The sequence below is a fragment of the Conger conger genome, chromosome 6 (genome assembly GCF_963514075.1).
Source record: "Conger conger chromosome 6, fConCon1.1, whole genome shotgun sequence".
NCBI classification, from domain to species: domain Eukaryota; kingdom Metazoa; phylum Chordata; class Actinopteri; order Anguilliformes; family Congridae; genus Conger; species Conger conger.
This window is the reverse complement of record NC_083765.1, coordinates 56,121,570-56,141,809: the sequence shown is the minus strand read 5'-3', so window position 1 is coordinate 56,141,809 and position 20,240 is coordinate 56,121,570. Positions and strand designations below refer to the sequence as shown.

At 43.1% G+C, this 20,240-nt stretch overlaps 1 protein-coding gene across 2 annotated transcripts; it reads left to right on the top strand.

The window, feature by feature from the left end:
• The first annotated feature begins 219 nt into the window (after positions 1 to 219).
• On the top strand, positions 220 to 17,080 carry qser1 (glutamine and serine rich 1). 2 transcript variants are annotated; one of them, XM_061246207.1, is made up of 13 exons: positions 220 to 588; positions 4,738 to 4,841; positions 4,937 to 5,098; positions 5,447 to 9,058; positions 9,355 to 9,638; positions 10,652 to 10,768; positions 11,081 to 11,214; positions 11,792 to 12,009; positions 12,364 to 12,501; positions 13,284 to 13,381; positions 13,820 to 13,966; positions 14,954 to 15,049; positions 15,779 to 17,080. In XM_061246207.1, the coding sequence occupies exons 1-13, from the start codon at positions 482 to 484 to the stop codon at positions 15,920 to 15,922; spliced, it is 5,361 nt and encodes a 1,786-aa protein (XP_061102191.1). In that variant the 5' UTR covers positions 220 to 481; the 3' UTR covers positions 15,923 to 17,080. The 2 variants fall into 2 exon arrangements, with proteins under 2 accessions (XP_061102191.1, XP_061102192.1); XM_061246208.1 differs by lacking the exon at positions 4,937 to 5,098.
• The last annotated feature ends 3,160 nt before the right edge of the window (positions 17,081 to 20,240 follow it).

Here is a 20,240-nt window from a genome sequence, read left to right as displayed (position 1 = left end):
AAATATGTTTGTGTAACTGATAAAATAAATGTGCTTATATGAATGACTCCATAACTCAATGATATTTATTTGTAATTTATTTATTTTATTCCAACCATTTCCGGCCATTTACAATCCCAACTACGCGTTCCGAAGAGGTATGGGCTACTAATACTCAATAGCAGATAATGAGGAAAAACTTGCAACTCCAAGCTGGTAGGAGGTGCATCCTGGGAAAGAAACCAACATGGGGACCTGATCCAAGTCGCACCATGCAGCACTAACACCATGACTGACTGAGGGACAGGAACAATAATAATCATAAAACAATAATCAGATATTAAGAGTCACTTTGCGGATCCCCCTGAACTACCGCTCTGTGAGTCAGTGCTTCCCGATCTATGCTCCGAGACAATGTGATTATTTTTGTCCGTCCCTTCGCTTGAATGTCTGCCTGCTTTAGAAAGCTATCGGGGAAGTGCATCACTCCCAATTTTGCCGGATGATGGACAGGAATTACCCGACTTCCAGCTTCGCAGATCAGTTGGCTCCACCAGCACAGACCGCAGCTTGGGCCTACGAGCGCAACACCGCAAGCATTAAGCCAAGGTAGGAGATGACGGGGAGGGCGGGTCATCGTCCAAGAAAATTCCGGTGATGGAGGGCCTAGCACAACAAACAAAATGTGTCGAGTTGTAAAGTTAATGCGCCGTTTTAGAAGACATTGGGTTTGGGATAGTCCCTCAATTCCCACCATTCAGATGAACTAATAACTTAGCTGGTTTAAAAAGAAGTGGTGGACTTCGTGAAATCGGTTGCTAGCTAGCGACATTGTGTCCCCAGCATCGCGATTCTTGCAACTTAATTGCCATTAAGCGAAATGCAAAGTGTGCACTTGGTTAGGCTATATCTGAGACGGTGTAATGCTCCAGCTTTGATTGCACGACACTGATCTGATTTCCTGTTCGTTCTTTTGACGCGGTTGAACGGCATTAACGCTAATTGTGAACTATATTAATCTAACGCAGTTCCAGTGAAATAAATTATGAACAAGTTGTCAAATTGTACTTTTGCAACACTCAACTCGGTCGTACGTAGCTACCCTTTTTCACCGTTTATATTTGGCGATGTGTGTGCAATAGCCCATATTTTGTAATTCGTAGCCTACTCTAAAATGTGTTGTTACCTAATGTATTTTGTTTACATTTCAAACTAACGTAGTTACACGGTCCCTTGTTGTGCTGATCTGTTGTTTGAGTCGTAATTTAGTAATCCCAGCTCAGAATGCGTATAGCTAAATAATTGCCTTGTAGTTATTGAAGTGGAACGCGCTATTATTGTTATTTGGAGAGGCGCAGTGATGACGGACAATGAAAGAAAAGTGACGATCCGACATGTATAATTATATAATATGTAGTGTATCATGATTATTTTTCCAGTTGTAGCCTACTGACCTACCACTGTTCAACTACACGATTAACTGTATGACAGAATAGTCACCGTCATATTTGGAATTATATGTAGGCCAATGTATTAACTGCAACCGTATACGCTCACACACTAAGAAAGGTAAGCTTAATGAAACCCTGTAAGCTATGTAAATAAAAACCATCAGAAACGGCTAGGTTCTTTCTGGTGTTTGCTTTGAAGTGCATTGCACTGATGTGATTCTTCCATATTCTATTTGCAGTATATTATATAGCATTTCTTTGCACAATTAAGCAATGTCATGATATGTTACTTTACTTTATAAATGGCTAAGTTCGTAGTAGTATAATTGCTGACAAATTGGTACACTTTGATAGCATGAACTACTTATGTTAAGGCCAAGGCTTCCATAGACTAAGAGTAATTTCTATGAACAAAACTGTAGTTGTGGCCTAAATGGAGAGATGGTCCTTTGTATTAGCTGGGGACAAAAATGATCCTACTGGACATCGGACAGGGAGATTAACGAGGGAGCCTTAACATGTAAAGCATATGTCAAGGTCAGATACTGGACAGTAGGGATCAATGCCAGTCGAGATTCAGCCAAGAAGAGTGTATAAGCCTGCTACAAAAGTTGATGGCATCAACTGCAGTCAGCATAAAAGTTGATTGGCTCCCATTGCTTGAGTCTTTAGCACAGCAAGTCCAAGTCAACAATCTACTGTTGTTCCATATGCACGACAAGGGCCTCGGCTTACAAATTGGAGCGATGTTCTTTTGCTGCGTATACTTGTTTATGTATGTAACCATGCAGCCTGTAAATGTTTTACCATCTTGAGTTTATCTGAGTTTCCTGTACACATAGTTGAAGCATGAATTTAAGACGTCACTAGAAATACAGCCCTAACAGTTTCAGTACACGTTAGTTGGTTTTAGTTCCCTGTCTTGCACTACAGCTTGGAGTAGCTGTAGGTATTTTAAGTGAAACGGGCAAATAAATAAAGTTGAAGTTTAGGCCAGCCTCATCATTTCATATTGCTTATATCTGCTACACATTGCAATTTTCGCATTACATGACAGCAAAGGATTATTGGATCCAGGTGTCAGGTTTCTGTTAGCTCTAACACACTGTCTCTTCATTTGTACTGGTTCTTAAAAAAAAAATATTCTGAGGCTGGACTATCATTATTGTAATATCAAATTGCAAATAGTGGCGATTTAACTTGTCAACATGAATTGGTCATCAGAAGTATTTTCTAGCAAGTTATTTGTTTATTCACAGATGAACAGAGTTCCATTGTCATAAAGGAAAGTGACTACTTCCTTTTTTGGTTTGTTTGCTTCCATGTGTAGACAAATTACATGAGTGAATATGCAAATTTAATATTTCAAGATGCCTGATATGCATCACATTTCCGCTTAATACTAAGTACTGTAAATGTGACATAAGGTTGAGGAATTATAAATTGGGTTAACTAAATTTGAAATATAGTTCTGATGTTTAAAGCTGTGTGCAAACTGTTTAATCATGCCTGTTTATCGCTTATGAAATACTGAGCATGCCACTTTGATTAACTCCATTATTAAGTGATTCTGATTACATTTCTTCTTTTACATTGCTTTTATGTCTTCCTTTAGTCATAAAGACTTCTATGCAAGAGAGTATCTCCAATTGATCACAGATCACATCTGTATTAAGTGGATGTGAACATTGTCTGTACCTTTATTGAGTCTACCATTTCAGTTACATGAGGCTTACAGTGTACATGTAGGGTTACAGGTAGAATTGGTAATATTTTTGTGTCAAAACATTGTAACAAGACCATTGTAAATCCCTTCCTATCATTGAAAAAGGCCAAAGACCAAAAATATACAGTTGAGGGACCGACACTGTACCAAAACATTGTATAGCTGTACAATAAGTCAAGCTCATTGGTTGAAAATTGGTTCTAATTGCCACAGCCAATGGCATGGGGGGTTTCAACATCAGCGCGTTTACCAAGAAGGGGGAGGGATAAGTACGGTTGTGGTTTGAGGGTGTTGGTTGCTGCAATTCCTCTCTTGACAGTTAGAAGTTTGAAATGAACTATTGTACCTTTAAATAAGAGAAATATACATTCCATGCTCTTAATATCCCAATTTCATTCATTTTCATGGTAAAGTAACTCTAATTTTGTAGACTTATTTTAATTCAGAATTATTATTCACCAAAATATTATGTTGGAACAAGTGAAAGATTACTGCATGAAACATATTTTCCAATCATTGATGCATTTGAATGAATATGGAAAATTATATATGATGAGATCTGTGCAGTGCAGCTGCCACTCTGTTAGTTTGTTTGAGAAATAACATCTGCCAAATTAAATGGTAGAAACTGTTGATGGGCACTTTGTGCCAGATTTCCCAGCTAATTAGTTCTTTCTTGAAATTCTTTTTAATATTGTGTGAAATGTTGGTAAATACCGACTGCTGGGTCTGTGAAATATATAAACAGTTAGGCCTAATTGGACTGAAAACATTTTAAGTGTTTTGGATGCGACACATACTGGCTGACATCTCATATTTAATGGCTTGTTTCATGTGAAGCTGGAAGGATTTTATGCTCTCAAAATTTGATACAAATTAATCCCTTCCTACATTCTCCAAGTATATGTGTGTTTACTGGCAAACTGCTTCATACATTTCCCCACAGGACGTTTAGACGCCATTGTATAGAACAAAGTCATCACCATTTGGAAGACAAGTCTGTTTGTGTTTGTTGTTCTACCTTGTGTAAATACTATAGCCATCTCAAGTGTAATCTGAATGACAATTACATGTAAAAAGCGTCTATTATGTCATAATCAGAAGGTCATCAGGAATTATGGTGAATATGCCACACTGGTGGGAAGTGTTATTGTGTGTGTGTGTGTGAGTGTGTGAGTGTGTGAGTGTGTGAGTGTGTGTGTGTGTGTGTGTGTGAGTGAGTGTGTGAGTGTGTGAGTGTGTGAGTGTGTGTGAGTGTGTGAGTGTGTGAGTGTGTGAGTGTGTGAGAGTGTGTGTGAGTGAGTGAGACCAAGTTACATGTACAGTATTTAATATTATTTATTTAAGAGTGCAGGTTCAGGTTCTCATTTGGCTTCACATTTGCTTTTCTGGAACAAATGTACAGACATAGTTTATACATTTGTAGATTTTATAGATGTTCTAAATTCACAATTGCATTCAATATGAAACGTACATGCTTGAGAGACAAATACAGTGCATGATGAAAATTAAAATTGTACAGGGCAGTGAGCGTTTCTGGAGTTCCTTCTCTTAACATGTCTCGTCTCAACATTCCTACAGCTCAACATATGGAGCAGCATCCCCGGAATCGGATCTTCTCCAACGCCAGCCCTACGCTTCCAATCATCAGCCCTCAACCTTCGCCACTGCGCATCACCCCACAGGTAGGAAAACCAGGTGGAACTTCAGCCACGTGACTCCAGTCCACCGGGAGCCGCATCCCAGTATTCATGCTCGGTGTTGTCTACCTGCCTCCCAGGGCTGTCTGGAATCTTCGATGCTGGTGTGCACGCCGCTAACAGTAGCACTACTGAAGCGTCAGTCATGAGCTTCCTCTCTGCTGTCGAGTCCCGTTCCCCTCAGGCTGGACCTGCTACCGCATCCCTCCTCCCCCAGTTCAGGACTCCCTCATGGCAGACTGGTATGCAGAGCGGAGACGTGCCTGTGTTTGTGTTCATGGGCGCATGTTGGTTTGAGTGTGTATGTGTGCACTTCTGTATATTTAGCTTTTTGCACCTGTGTCTTGTCTGATTCTTTCATGTATCTAATTCTTGATTTTTATTTATTAACCTTTATTTATGTAGGGTAGGTTGACTGAGCATGCATGCTCTTTTACAGCAATGCTCAACACCCTTTTGTTTTGTTAACTTGTTTGTGTGCCTGTAGTTTTGTTTCTATATAGTCTGTCTTTGCCTGGATTCTCATTGGTATTGATATGTCTGAGAAAGTGCATATAGTCACTAATGTTTTGTTTGACTGTCCCTGCCAGGCATGAATTCATCTGCTGCTACGGAGCTATTTGTCGCTGGAGCCCTGCCCTCGGGAACAATCCCCACGCCCTACCAGCACCACAACACCTTCTCCACCCGCAGTTTCTCCACTGCACCATCACTGGCACTTCAGGACGCCAGCTTCACCTCCTCCACAAATGGCATACTATCTCCGCAAGACCCTCTGCTGCAGATCAAGCCTGCCCAGGGGTCGGTGCCCCCGGCTCTGCCTTTCGATCGCTTCAGCGGCGCCGCTTTGAGCGTCAGCGTTCCGCCCCAGTCATCCACGTACCGTTCGGCCCAGGAGTCGGCTCCCCATCTCCTGCAGCCTCAGTTCAGCCTGTTGCCCTCTGCCCTGACCGGGGCCCAAGCCGCCCCCCAGACTTACGGCTCCTCAGTCTTCGCAGGCTCCATCGAGAGAGCGCTCCAGCGGGAATGTAGTGTGATCAAGCACCATCAGCGGCCTTCCAGTACCCAGTCCATGCAGTCGCAGCATTCCCTGCAGGGCTACATGGCTGGCGGCGGGGGCGAGGTCACCTTCCAGAGCTCCCCCCGTGAGCCAGCCGTGCTGCCCTGCAGCCCCGTGGGAGAATCTACTCAGGTGAGCGACAGCAGACTGCAGCAGAAAACATCTCAGTCCACACTGGAGCAAACTCAGGCCTACCCCTCTTCCATCTCTTCCCCAACGTTTTCGTCCCCATCCGGCACAAAGAACAAAGACTCCAGGCACGCCCAGCAGACCCCAGAGGCCAGCGAGCCCCACGGAGGCTCCCCAGACCTGCGGCCTCAGCGCTACACCTCTCCCATCCAGAGGCAGAGCCCTGTGATTGCTGCCCAGCCCCAGCCCTACACATCATCAGCACAGCTGCCGAGCCTGATGCCAGTCAGTCCCCTGCAGCACTACGTCACGTCACCGACTGTGCCCAACCACGGCCAGGTCTGCTCTTCCAGCCAGTTGGAGAAGTTGCCTCCTTTCTACAAGACTCTGACCACTTTCTCTGGACAGTCGGGAAACATAACCCCGACAAGCCAGTCACTTGTCTACTCTTCTGGTCAGCAACAGGGGCTGATTTCGGTTGGACGTAGCGATGAGTATGTGAATTCTGCTCAGAGTTTTTCTTCCAGCCACTCTCAGACCCTGCCAACTGTAAGCTATTCTGCGCAGTCCCAGGGACTGGCTACCGTAAGTCTCTCTCAGAGCTACACTTCAGGACACTCTCTCATCCTGACCTCAGATTCCCTCTCCTACTCTTCTGCTCGTCCCCAGAACTTACCCACGTCAAGCCCCATCCAGGAGTACATCCTAATGCAGCCTTCCCCCAGCATCAAAACGGAAAACACATTGTCACCACAGCCTCAGAAATACTTGCCTCCTGTTCAGTCCCCGCCTTTCTCTAACCTAGCCTCGCATTCCCAAGCCTTACAGAACAACCAGTCCTCAGCTGAGTTGAAGCTGCCCTACAGCAAAAGGAAATTGGACGCCAGCACGTTTGTCATCTCCAAACAGGAGGGAGATGAGTTTCCTGTTCAGGATTTGCAAGGGTTGCAGCAAACCTCCCAGGACCCCACCACTCAGACCCTGGCTGCCTGTGAAACTGGAGAACAGAACAGCGCTGGGCATGCAAACTCCAAGTTGGATGACCGGTACAACTCGCAGAGCGTGATCCGGAGCAGCATGCAGCCTGAGGACCAGATACTGGGCCTGGCACTGTCCGAATCTAAAAAAGAGGAAAGGATGGTTTCCTTGAACCACCACAAACAGCATATGACCACCGCTAGTACCAGTCAAGTGACCACAGACGCGAAGAGGAACTCCCCTCTGGTGCAGTCTTCCCATGTGACCATAGGCACAGATGAGCTGAATAAGCAGCACTCACTCCTGCAAGTTGTCCCTGAGTCGCAGCTTACACTAAACCATCAGATACAGGGCGTCAGTGCTCATCAACAGAGTCAGAACAGCATGGTGCAGCAGACCCAATATATCCGCTTGCCAAGTGCCCAGGTCCTGCTGGAACCCTCACGAGACCTGCAGAGGATCCTGCTCCAGCAGCCCTTGTTCCACCCGGGGCTTGACTCAACCAAGGTATCAGCCCAGCTGCAGCAGATCCCTGTGCACTACCTGCAAATGGACGATCAGGCTATAGGATCCAGCGACGGCCATAGCCAGCAGCAGGTGGTTCTTCCACAGGGCTCAGATGTCCTGAAGATGGGGATTGCTGAAGCCTCCAAGTCTGTCCAGCAGCAGCAGCAGCACTCGTTGTCAAAAGAGAACTTTGGCCAAACGAACCAGCATGACGCAAAGCATCATTTTGCTTTGAGTTCCATTTGCTTCCCTGACTCTATGCTGCTGGGGGATGAGAGGAACATCTTGTCCAATGTGGATGACATCTTAGCTGCCACCGCGGCTGCCTGTGGAGTCACCCCTCAGGATTTTGTCAAGGCCACCTCCTCGGAAGGAGAGATGGCCTCACTGGCTAACCCCATAGACTCAAAGGGACACTTCCAGTTTGTGGACACAAGGCATAATTCTCCTAGCTTCTCGTCACCACACGCCATCACTGCTAACACCCACACTGTGGCCATGACACAGAACAGTGCCCATTTGAATTTAGGCATGCACCAGTTGTCTAAGGGTGGATGCTTGGAGAACCAAGCAATTGAGGTGTCAAATGCCCCAATGCAACAGGAGTTGGCTGGCTCTGCCTTCAGTTCTGGACATGACATAGGAGAGAGGGTGGTGGGCTCTCTGCAAAGGTCCAGGAGCACCAGCCAGGTGGCAGAAGGGGAGAAGGAGACAGTAGCTGAGGATGGGACTGTGGGCTACAGCAATGGGGCTTTCAACACCTGTGGGAGGAACCTCAACGATGAGAGCACAGCGTCCGAGAATGACCTTCATCAGGCTGGTGAGGAGTGTGACCCCATGGGGCTTATGCACAAAACCAACCTGACCAGGGACAAGCATCATGCTCAGAACCTAGGGCAGAAGACTGCTAAAGTGGACCTTGCTGGCTTTGAGTGTTCCACCAGTTTTTCCAAAAAGAAGGCAAAGTCCAAGGGTTCAAATAAGTTTATGGGCGAGGAAGAAAATGGCTACCCCAAGTTGGCAAAGAGGAGTGGCCAGGGTAAGCGACAGAACTCTAGAGGGAGTGAAACTAGCTCACCCTCCACCTCCGATTGCTGCTATGATGGATATCAGCAGCAGGAGCGAATGCGGCAGAAGATCAGGGAGGTGGAGGAGAAGCAGCCAGAGGTCAAAACAGGATTCATTGGGTCCTTTTTGGACTTCCTGAAATCAGGACCCAAGCAGCAGTTCTCCTCTCCTCCCATAAGAATGCCCAATCGTTCCCGGAAGGCACCTGCATCTTTCAAAAGGCCCCCCTGTCCCCTGACCTCCAAGGCACAACCTTTGCCAGTGCCATTGACATCACCAGACGCCGATGCTGTCAGTGCTTGCAAGAGGCTTGATGAGGAACTGAAGAGGAACCTGGAGGCCTTGCCTTCTTTCTCCTCTGATGAGGATGATTCTGTGGGAAAGAATCAGGATCTTCAAAAGAGCATCACTTCTGCCCTCTCTGCATTGGATGACCCTTCAGACAAGAAGAGTCAGTTTGGTAAGAAGGCTTACCCATTCTCATTCAGGCATTTATATGAATTTTTTCTTGAAGTGAATGCTATCCATCTTCACTCAATCAGTGTGATGTTACAGTTAATTGTAGTCTACGGGTGCAACTATGTTAAAACATCTATGATGTAAGCAGCCTGCGAATGCAGAGCTATTTAGTTTGGGTTAGTAAGACATGAGGCTGTATTGTTTTAGCATTCAGCTAATATTGTTTCTTATATTGTCTGGTAATTAAGACAGAAAATGCTCTTGATGCATAACCACGTCCCCTTAACTTAATTTCAGGTCTGACAGAGAAACATAATTCAGGACCCATCATAAAGCAGGAACAATCTCATAATGTGCCTTCATCAGGGCTGCAGACTGAAAAACAGGGTCCTGTCACGTCTGTTGAGATGTCTGCATCAGAGCAGGTGAAGGAGTTCCCATCTGACCAGCTGGCCAAACAGCTGAACTCCGTAGCCATCGAGGGCCTGACGGACGAGGACTTGTCCGACAGTGGCGGTGAGGGGATGTACCGCGAGAGAGACGAGTTTGTGGTGAAAATCGAGGATATCGAATGCTTGAAGGTGAGATGCCAGCACGATACATATGAGACATTTATTGTGTATTATTCCTTCACATAAGTCCAGACACTGAAATTTTTTTAAAGGGATTGCACTCTGAGAAATTAATTTGAGCATCTTAACACATTTTTATCCAGTCTTTATTCTGCAGAATACGGCAAAGAAGATGAGCTACAGTACAGTGCAGAATAGGTTGTTGATCAATGATAAGAATAGACCTTGTCCTTCATCAAAATGAACAGAGAAATTCACCTCACTTGGTTAAATATTTGTGCAGTTACACATGTTTGTTTGCAATCTAAATATAGCTAGATTTGTTGTCTTAAAGGGGACCTCCACTGGAAAAACCTGAACTTAAATGCTGTGGTTTTTATTTATAAACACAACAGAGCAGTGTATTGTGGGGATTGCAATGCATTGTGGCGGGTCATCTGGCTCCCTTTCTGAAGGAAAACGGACTCTCCTGTGGGTTTCATGTTCATTGATTGCTATTGATGTCTTTGCATTCAAACCCATTTCTTGGGTTTATTTGGATTCAGTTAACTGTCCCTTTCAAAAGAGAGACTTTGGAACCAGAGAGCCTGGAATCCCAAAAAAGTTTGCATTTGATTCAGTTTGCACATTTGATTTTGAAATCACAAAGATAATGATATGAAGCCATGGGCAGGAACGTGGGTATAAGGACTGAACTTAGAATTTTAGTATTAAATGGGTGCAAGTGCAAGCACTTATTTCATAAGGAACAATTCTTTGGAGTACTATGTTGTCAAATCAGGTATTAGGAGTTTATCGTCTGCAGATTGAAACATTAATTCTTACCAGTTGTAGTTGTACTCCACTAGACTAGGACAGGTACATGAACATAAATAATATTGGGCGGGAGTGCTGGCGGTGTTTGAGCAGAATTCGATTGCTGGCAGCAGAATTTTACAATGTGGCACAGTTTATAACTGCTGTCTATCTCTATGTTGCATTTAGTCTTTTCTGCTGCAATGTGTCATGTTTTATGTTGACAGATGACATTAACAGCAGGGCATGAGCCCCCTGCCATCTGGAAGGTACAGAAAGCCTTACTGCAGAAATTCGTGCCTGAGCTGAGGAACGGAACCCGAGTGTTTTCAGCTACTAACAGCGTACGTACAGAATAATCCCTGTGCTCTACCAGGACCGCACCACACTGACAGCTCTTGGAATCATTTGTATTGTTTGCTGCTGTGATTCCCTTCTGCGATTTTCCATAATTTAGGGAATGTCATCTACGGCAGAGATGCAATAACAGATGTACATGCTTGGTACCATAGATTCATTCTGAATTAATTTCTAATTTGCATAAAAAATGTAACTGAGTAAGTCTGTTATGATTGAGGAAATGGTATGATTGTTATTTCAATGACTAAACTTGAGCTCTTTGAGAATACGGATCTGTTGTCCTCTTTGTCTTGTAGTATTTAGGGTACTTTGGGGATGCGAAGACCTTGTACAGGAGAGTGTATGTGAAGTTCATCGACACTGTAAACAAGAGGGAGTACGTGCGTGTCTGCAGCAGGAAACCAAGGTGCAAACCCATGCACTCCATGAGGTATGAATTCTCCCCCCGAGCCTGTGAACGTGTACAAAGCACCAAATTGATAGCTGCTGGGATTGATCCGGCCATGAAGGAATTGCTCATAATTTTGAGTCATCAATTACCAGACACCTTTGGCCAAAAGTGACTTACAACAATTACTTTTTTGTTGTAAGTCACATTGGATATTATTTCAGTTTTACTGTACTGCTGTACAATCGATGATATTTTAGACAGAAGTTTTGTGTCACTAGCCAGCTTTCCAATGGCTGGTTTAGGGGCACTGTTAGGTATCTAGTTGTTAGGCTTTTGGGAGAGAGACAATATACTCTTGTATGGACCAGGAGCAGGTTTGCCATATAAAATTTTATTGACTCACTCCCAATCATAATCTAAAACTGGATGTCCGACAGCACATAACTGAGTGAGATATTTAGATATCAAAATTGTGCATATAATTACAAGTACTTTACATGCTCCACTTCATTTCAGTCTCTTTTTCATCCTGCACCTGCCATGAATTAGTATACAGGATGTGTAGGAATGTACTTTGAAACAAAGTACTCAAGCATTTCATTGCTGTCTTGGCCAGAGGTTCCCATGCCAAGGCTCTGCTCGGCCAGAGAGTGCCATCTGCTGCGGCCGCCAACCCCTACTCGCTAAAGCCTGCGTCCAGCAAGCCCCCCTCCAAACCAAAAGCCAAGCAGCCCAAGGTGAAGGCGGAGCCGCCACCCAAAAAGAGGAAGAAGTGGAAAGAGTTTGCCTCTTCGCCCGCCGTGGTGTCCCCAGAGGCCGTGAGCGAAGACGATGGTCAGGCTCTCCTCCTGTAGAGACATTAAGCACAAAGTCGTTTACAGACTAGTGTCATGTATCATTTTTTTAGTTGCAAAGTACTTGACAGCCTTAACTGCTTCGATAAAAATATCTTTTTGTAGCTGCTGCATTTGCATTTGTACCAATAAGTTTGCACAGGCGAATGAGTTGCACTTTGTTATGGTATTATTATAGTCCACTTCGGTGTTTTGTGTCACTTGTATTTGTGCGGTGCATACAATGTTTTGGGATGACCTGTCATTATTGAAAATTGTTCCTCCAATTTGTGTCTTCTGTCACGAGACGCGATTGTTCAGTGAGATATAACTCCACTCCTGGTTGGTGTTCCAGAGTTCAGTCCTCCGGTCCCCTTTGCCACACGCTTCCTCAACACCAGGACCATGAAGGAGGCCTTCAGGAGCTATGTGGAGCTGCTCATCGGTGTGGCTCTGGACAGCAGCGTGATGGAGAATTTGGAGAAGGAGAATGGCGAGTATTGATGCGACTGCCAACCTGCTCTGTCTCTGGGCTGCCAGACTACTGCAAAGGGGTTGCAACCAATCTGGTTTTTATAGCGTCCACATAATTTACCACAATATTTACTGTATTATCCCAACATGGAATTTTGAATACATATTGTGAAATTGAAATGACATTAGTTATTCAGCTGATGCTTCTATCCATTACATTAATGGCATTTGGCAGATGCTCTTATCCAAAGCGACGTACAGTTGATTAGACTAAGCAGGAGACAATCTTCCTCTGGAGCAATGCAGGGTTAAGGGCCTTGCTCAAGGGCCCAACGGCTATGCGGATCTTATTGTGGCTGCACCAGGGATCGAAACACCGACCTTGCGGTTCCCAGTAATTACCTTAACCACTACGCTACAGGCCGCCACCTCACAAACAAAGTTAATAGCAGATAATTGTTTTATGAATCAATTCAATTCAAGGAATGACTGGTCTGGTAATATCTTAAAATGGGGGTGTCAAACTCCAGTCCTGGAGGGCTGCAGTGTCTACAGGTGTTAGTGGTTTCTTTTCAATCAGCTGCCAAATAAGACCTTGAGAACAAGGTGTATGGATTCTTTAGCCAATGAAAGACTTGTATCTCTGGTGCTGAAACACACCAAAAACCAGCAGACACTGCAGCCCTCCAGTACTGGAGTTTGACACCTGTCTTAAAAGATAGGTAGGGAGTGGAGAGCTCTGTAAGGGACTGGAGAAGTTTCTGTCTCATTCTCTAAATTTACATCCTGAATATGGTACAGATGAGATCCTCCTTCCTCACATGAAGAAACTGGACGGGATGATAACAGACAACAGACGGAGGCTGCTGCCCAAACTGCGGGTGGGGCAACTATTCAAGGTGGGTCTCCGCTGGTCTGTGTTACGCCTGAACCATCATTTTTCATTTTACTTTTTTGTGGCACGAAAATATACATTGGTTCTTGGTACTGGGCATTTTCACTTCACTTCACACTATTGCTTGTGCTTGAAATACATTGTGGAATGTGGAACTCTTTGAAAAGATAAGGCCCGAGAGTAGCTTTGAAGGCGACCCATATGACCTTCTATTGTTGTGTGCTTGATGTGTGCTTGCGATACTTAAATATTAAATTAAATATTAATGTCTGGTTAAAGAATTTTGGAAGAGATTTTTTCCAAGTTTGAGTTCCAAGTATCAAGTATAAATACCATGGTGCACCAAGTTATTTATTTATTAATTTGTTATTAGTATTTTTATTATTTTTTGTTATGCTTTGCCATATTTGACTCATGAATTATCTATCATCCCTCCCAACAGAAAGCACTGGACAGTTTCCCAGAGATGTCAGTAGTGGCAGAGTTGACAAAAGAAGGTGAAACCCCCACCTTTAAAGTGCGGTTGAGTGGAAAACCTTACCATAAGAAAACCATGAGACCTTCCAAAGCCTCCAGCAAATTACCCCTGGTACGATTCTCAGACTCGTCGACTTTTTTTTACTCTGTTTTACTCTGTTTTATTTAAATTAAAGGGATGGGGTGCAGTATTGTGTGATTGCATTGTATTGTCTTGCTTATGTGCTGATGTAGGGTAAAATTCTGAAAAGGTTTGAGTTCACCTACCTAGGATTGAACAGTCTTGACAATGTGTCTTGAATGTGGAAAGAACACCTCAATCACATTGCTGGTCTGATGCCATCAGAAATAGCCCAAAAATCGCATACCTTGGTTGAGACACAGACGGTAATCTTATCAGTGTCAAGACTAAATGTCACACAGAGAAGTGATCACATTACACTGAATTCCACTGTTTTTCAGTTCATTTTTGTAAAATGCCAAATGGGACTAAAAGTCGCAGCTACGCATGGTTTGTCCCCTAGAGGGCACCAACATGTTGTCCTGAGAGCCACTTTCATGTACTTGTCTGAATCTTATCATGAAGTAATAGGAGTCTACAGAAAAATGCCTCCCACTCTATAGTTATGTAAATACAGTGTGTCACAATGGACATTCTGTTCCTCTTCTGAGTGCAGATGTGATCTGTCCTTAGATATTTTCCCATTTCCTTGAGTTACCGTCCTGCTTAAAGACTTCCTTCTGGCATTTCATGCAACACTGTTTGCAAAATAGTATACAGTACAGTCTGTAAGTATTTGGACAGTGACACATTTTTGTTGTTTTTGCTCTGTACTCCAGTAAACAAACGGTTGAAATACAACAATCACTATGTGATGAAAGACAGACTTTCAGCTTTAATTTATTTTTACATCCATATTGGGTGAACCACGGACATTACAGCCCTTTTTATACATATTCCTCCCAATTTTAGGGGACCAAAACAAAAAACGTGTCACTGTCCTCACGTGTACTCCACTGTAGTTAGGTTACTTCCTGAATGCATTGTAGGTGTTACAAAGAAAGAATAAAATCTCTGCCATTTACCCACCCACTACAGGAATACACTGTGGACAAGGAGAAAACACAGTGGTTTTCGCTGTATCATTCACTGCAGCATTACAAGTACCATACCTTCCTGATTTGTAAAGACGAGGTAAGATTCTGCCATCCTATCTGCATTCATCGTTTCAAACGGCATCTTAAGAATTTTGTCCCCCGTTCTTACCAGGACAATGCAAACGCTCGGCCAAGGAATGTGGCGGAACAGGTTGTGGCCAGCCTTTTCTCTTGGCTGTGCCTTAGAGGTTCTGCATGTAGCGTAATGCAGTAAAATAAATATAAATAAATAATTTGTTATTTAGCTGACGCGTTTATCCAAAGGTACTTAGTTGATTAGACTACAGTCTCAGAAATAAAGTGACAGTGGAGGTATATTTTTGTTCTTCAAGGATCAAATTTCCCAAATGTACCCTGAAAGTACAGTAATGTTCTTGGGGAAGAGTGCTTTTTGTAAGTACGCTAGGTACAAATTAGTTATATATTGCTGGCTAGGGGTACAGTTTTATGTGCCTATAGGGTACCGCCCCAGCGACAAGCAATGCCCCCCCGGAGCAATGCCCTGTAACCCTGCCCTGTGCCCTGTTGCCGACGACGCCATATCATTTTCAATGACACCTGACACTTGTGTACAAAGTAACTTACAGTTGATTAGACAAAGCAGCTGGACAATCCCCTCTAGAGAAATGCACGGTTAAGGGCCTTGCTCAAGGGCCCAACAGCTGTGCGGCTGCACCGGGGCTTGAACCACCAACCTTTCGGGTCCCAGTCATGTCCCCCTCAGCTACAGACTGCCCTGTAACCCTGTGCCCTGTTGCTTTCCTAGATCGCATCTCTTCAGACGCAGGGCCGGGACCTGGGACAGGAGGAGACGGTGCAGCTGTGCATGGGCGATGGAAAGTGGGTGGAGGGCCTCTTCGACAAGTTTGGGGAGCTGCTGACGCAGGTGCAGCAGACCTGCCTGTTGTAGCTGGAGAGCGGTGGAGGCAGACACCTGTAGTTGAATTTGTTAAAGCACTAATCAACACACGATAAAGACCAAATCATTCACTGGTGTGCAGTGGTGCCAGGTCTCACAAGCTCTTTGCATTTTCACTTCGGTCATGGAAATGCCGAATTGCACGGTGCTAAAAAAGGCGGAGTAGAGTGAATTACTCTGTTTTACTTTTGTCTTTTTTTTTTTTTTTTTTGCCTTTTTTGCCTTCTTTGTTTTATTTCATAGCTGGCCAACGGTTCTTCTCCATTTTATTTTTCTGTATTTTATTGAAAGAACCATGATGGATTAAACTGTTAACCATGCGCTAGAACAGAGCAACTTGCATAGGAATCAGTATATTTTCAATCAGACAAAAGTACCTTGCTACTTATCACCATGCCAGTGATTATGGTGATGGTGGAGATGTTTATATAGATATATATATATAAATATATATATGTATGTGTGTATGAGTGTGTGTCTGTGTGTGCGTGTGCACGCACATGCATATGGGTGTGTGTGTGTGTGTGTGTGTGTGTGTGTGTGTGTGTGTGTGTGTACACAACATCCATTTTTTCAATGGAGTGCCAAATTTATATAGACTATTGTACATTTTGTAAAGAAAAGTGTTTTGCCATTACATCCTTTTATGAAAGAAATTGACATAATATAGATATCTAAATTTTATGCTTCAAAGACTCCTTTTATTATAACAATGGTTATAAATGGTATGGAGTTGGTGCAATTCTAATACTGCTTTTTGTTATGTATTGTAATAAAATGCGATGACCTTAACTATTTTCTCTGAGGAAAAAAAAACAAATTGCCTTTATACTTTTCTTTTTCAAATGTACATTTTATCTCACTAAATTTTTCACAAAACAAAAATATTGTGGTCAAATTTGTTCCATACATCTTTGTAATATGCTTTTTGTTGTTTTCAAAAAAAAAGAAGCCCTATACATTTGTATGTTGATTACCTATTGTAAACTATATATCTTGAAAATCTTCCTTTATTAATACAAGTATGCCTCAATTTTAAGCCGGATATGCACACATTACTGGACTAGTTTTGCTTCTCAAGTGTAGCTGTGTTACACATTGCAATTATTTTCAGATATGTGAAAATAAATTTCTTACTAAACAAGAAAATGTTTTAGGTTGTCCTTAATGCTCATGGTGTCTTATTCCAAGTTTTATTTTTCTGCATTTATACATACAGGAAATTTGTTGTAAATATCATTATCCTGGTTTTCTTGTTAACACTTTACAAAAAGGTTACATAAATTGGCATGAACTAATGTAATTGTTAAGTAACTAATTATTGGGTTAGTTCATCTGTCCAGCTTTGTTTATATATTTGTGCATCATTAACTCATGTTAACAACTACATTAATGCCAATTCATAATAGAACTAGAAACTAATTATGTTTATCATATGGTTTACTATAAATATTAATGTAAGTAATACATTAGTTCGTTAACAAATATATTAACAAATTAAAATGTCATTTCAAGCTTAATGTATTTGTACATAAATGAATTCATGTTAACTACATTAGTTAATTGCAATTGATGTACCCTTATTGTAAAGTGTGACTGTTTTATTGGCTGCCTGACATATTTTCCCTTTAATCACTGCTAATATTTGGGATCTTTAGTCAGCCTGGCTGCTCAATGTTTGTATACCTAAAAGTGTGATGAGTACTGATTTTTAGAGATGGTGGTGTAGCACTGTCCTCCCACAGCTGCGAAGCCAGACGAAACGTGATTAATAATGCAACAATCCAGTATGACTGCAGTATACGTGTGCATGAGTCAGCCAGTCAGCTCTGCCTTGTCAAAGTCACGGTATACACTGTGTTCCATTAAATCAGTTCCTCCTTATCAGCTGAAATATGGAGATAAATAACAGTTCACATTGTTTTGTGAGAGAGTGAATGGTGAACTTTGCCATGATAAATTCACAAGTTAGCCTCCGCTACTAATCTTGTTAAAACGCTTTAGGAGTTGCCTTGAGCTTATGTCTGCATTGGACACACTGGGTACGTCATGTGGAAAGAAGCAGATGTATACCAAGCCTCTATGGGGCAGCCTGTAGCATAGTGGTTAAGGTACATGACTGGTCAGTGGTTCGATCCCTGGTGTAGCCCTGGAGCAAGGCCCTTAACCCCACATTGCTCCAGGGGGGATTGTCTCCTGCTTAGTCTAACCAAGTGTAAGTTGCTTTGGATAAAAGCGTCAGCCAAATAGGATTTGATGTATTCAGTGGCTCCTGACTGAGATTTGCTTAAATGGAACAGGCAATACAAGGTGGCGGTTCTTATATTGGCAAAAGGAATAGGATCTCACTGGATACAAAGGTTACACGGGACCTGGACTTGGATACGTAGAACTCCAGTACTGTTTTCACAGTATGACCCAAGTTCTTTTCCCCCAACTGCACGCTTGTCTACACACCAGGGACATGCCAGGATCTGTTCTTCTTAGGTTAGGAATAGCTGGACCATGATACTGTTTCAGTGGATGAAGGCTGACTTCTACCTGAGAGAGAAATGCTACTGTCCATGGAGGAGTCTGATCTGAACGATCTGATTTCACTGTCCAACACTAGCCACTTTATCTGGCCTGACATTTTCTTTTTGGGTTTTCCAATGCTTGCAATTCCTAGTTAATGTCACAATTTGTCGATATAACTGCAGCTTCTGTTACATCCCAAAGAAAGGGCCCAGCTTGTTGGCGCTCCCAAAAAGCGGTCTTCATGCAGTCACGGAAAGCGCATTTTCGACATTGTGAGCGGTGGCTCATTTCATGCGAAATGTGTGCTCAAGAGACGGTGGGCTGGCGGAAGAAATTTGAATAAACACAATGAAGCAGACATCTCTGTCCATGTACAAAAGCGCTCTGTTATCTAACATTTCTGAACAAATGGGACTGCTGTCTGGAATGACAATGTCTACTTGAGCTGGGCGCTCAGGGTCCCTGTACGTTTGTTACGAGGAGAAATGGATGTTTGTTAAACTTTTGTTCAAAAAGGTCAAGGATACAGCTAAAATTTATGAATATTAATTTTGCACATAGTTTTGCGAGTGGGCTAGAAATGAGAAGCTCTTTGTTTCTTGAATTGCATTCAGAGTCCATTGTACATGTAATTTCCTCTACAAAGGTCCTCAATTGGTAGCTTTTGATACATCAATTATTTTTTTCTCTATTAAATGAAGCTAAGCTTGGTTTTAGAGGAGAATTCGATCTTTGCAAATTGTGGTTCTCTCTCTACTGGTTATCTCTCCACCCTGTTGCATATTGTATAAGTATGTACAGGGAAGAATCCACCCTGTTCATTAGACATGGATACTGCATGGACAAAGGGCCTGAGTTGGCGTGGTATTACTCATGGATACCAAGGCAACCTGGTATTATTGGTATTATTACTGAGATATGTATGACGTGCTGCAAAATCCAGCTAGGATGTCAGCTTGACCCGTTTGAGAATTTACCAACTGTTTCAAAACATAGCTTGAGCTGGTAAAACCATGTCGAGCTGGGAGCTGGTCTGAACTGGTCAACTAGCTAAACCATATCCAGCTGGGAGCTAGTCTGAACTGGTCAGCCAGCTAAACCATGGTTGAGCTGGGAATCAGTCTGAACTGAACTGGTCAACCAGCTACCAGCCATTTCCAGCTTGAGCTGGGGTTTTTTCCAGCAGGGTAATCATTACTTGTCATAATCATCATTTATCTTCTCCTGCAAGAATTCACCCTAGATAACCAGCAGTGATCTGCTTTCCATGTCGTGGCATTGAGTGATGTATGCAGATTTCTTCTATAGAACCTTCTTCACCATCCCTCCTCATCTCACGGAAGAGCTCCAGCAATCAATCATCCAATCACTCATAAATCCCTACATCAAGGTGATGGGCTATCCTCTTCTTGTATGGTTGCTACCGGCTGTTTAAAAACCTAGCTTGAACTGTTTTTTTCAGCAGCGGTGTAGTGGTCAGGACAGGATAATCTTTCTCCAGACCCCCTTTTTCTGATTACCTCCTATCCTCTATGGTATGGTATTTTACATTTGTAAATGTTGTCTAATTTTATGTTTTTGAGTGCTGTACACTGATAAACTCTTTGCTATTTTCCTCCCCTGGCTGACTGGCATATTTCCTCTCAACCAATGGACTGTTTTTTTAATGTTAATCTTCAAATTCATATTACCAGCTCAATCTTGCTCTTCAGAAGTGACAGCAGCTCACCTGTGTCTGTAAGTGAGCATGGTGGATGTGTCTGATCCATATATCCGGTATGTAAGCCAAAGA

What these genes read in the sequence shown, in the direction of transcription:
- qser1 (XM_061246207.1), top strand. Translation starts at nt 482, where the DNA reads ATGATGGACAGGAATTACCCGACTTCCAGCTTCGCAGATCAGTTGGCT. An exon ending in CCTCCAGCAAATTACCCCTG is followed by an intron (nt 13,967 to 14,953) that starts GTACGATTCTCA and finishes CACCCACTACAG; the next exon opens with GAATACACTGTGGACAAGGA. An exon ending in TCCTGATTTGTAAAGACGAG is followed by an intron (nt 15,050 to 15,778) that starts GTAAGATTCTGC and finishes TTGCTTTCCTAG; the next exon opens with ATCGCATCTCTTCAGACGCA.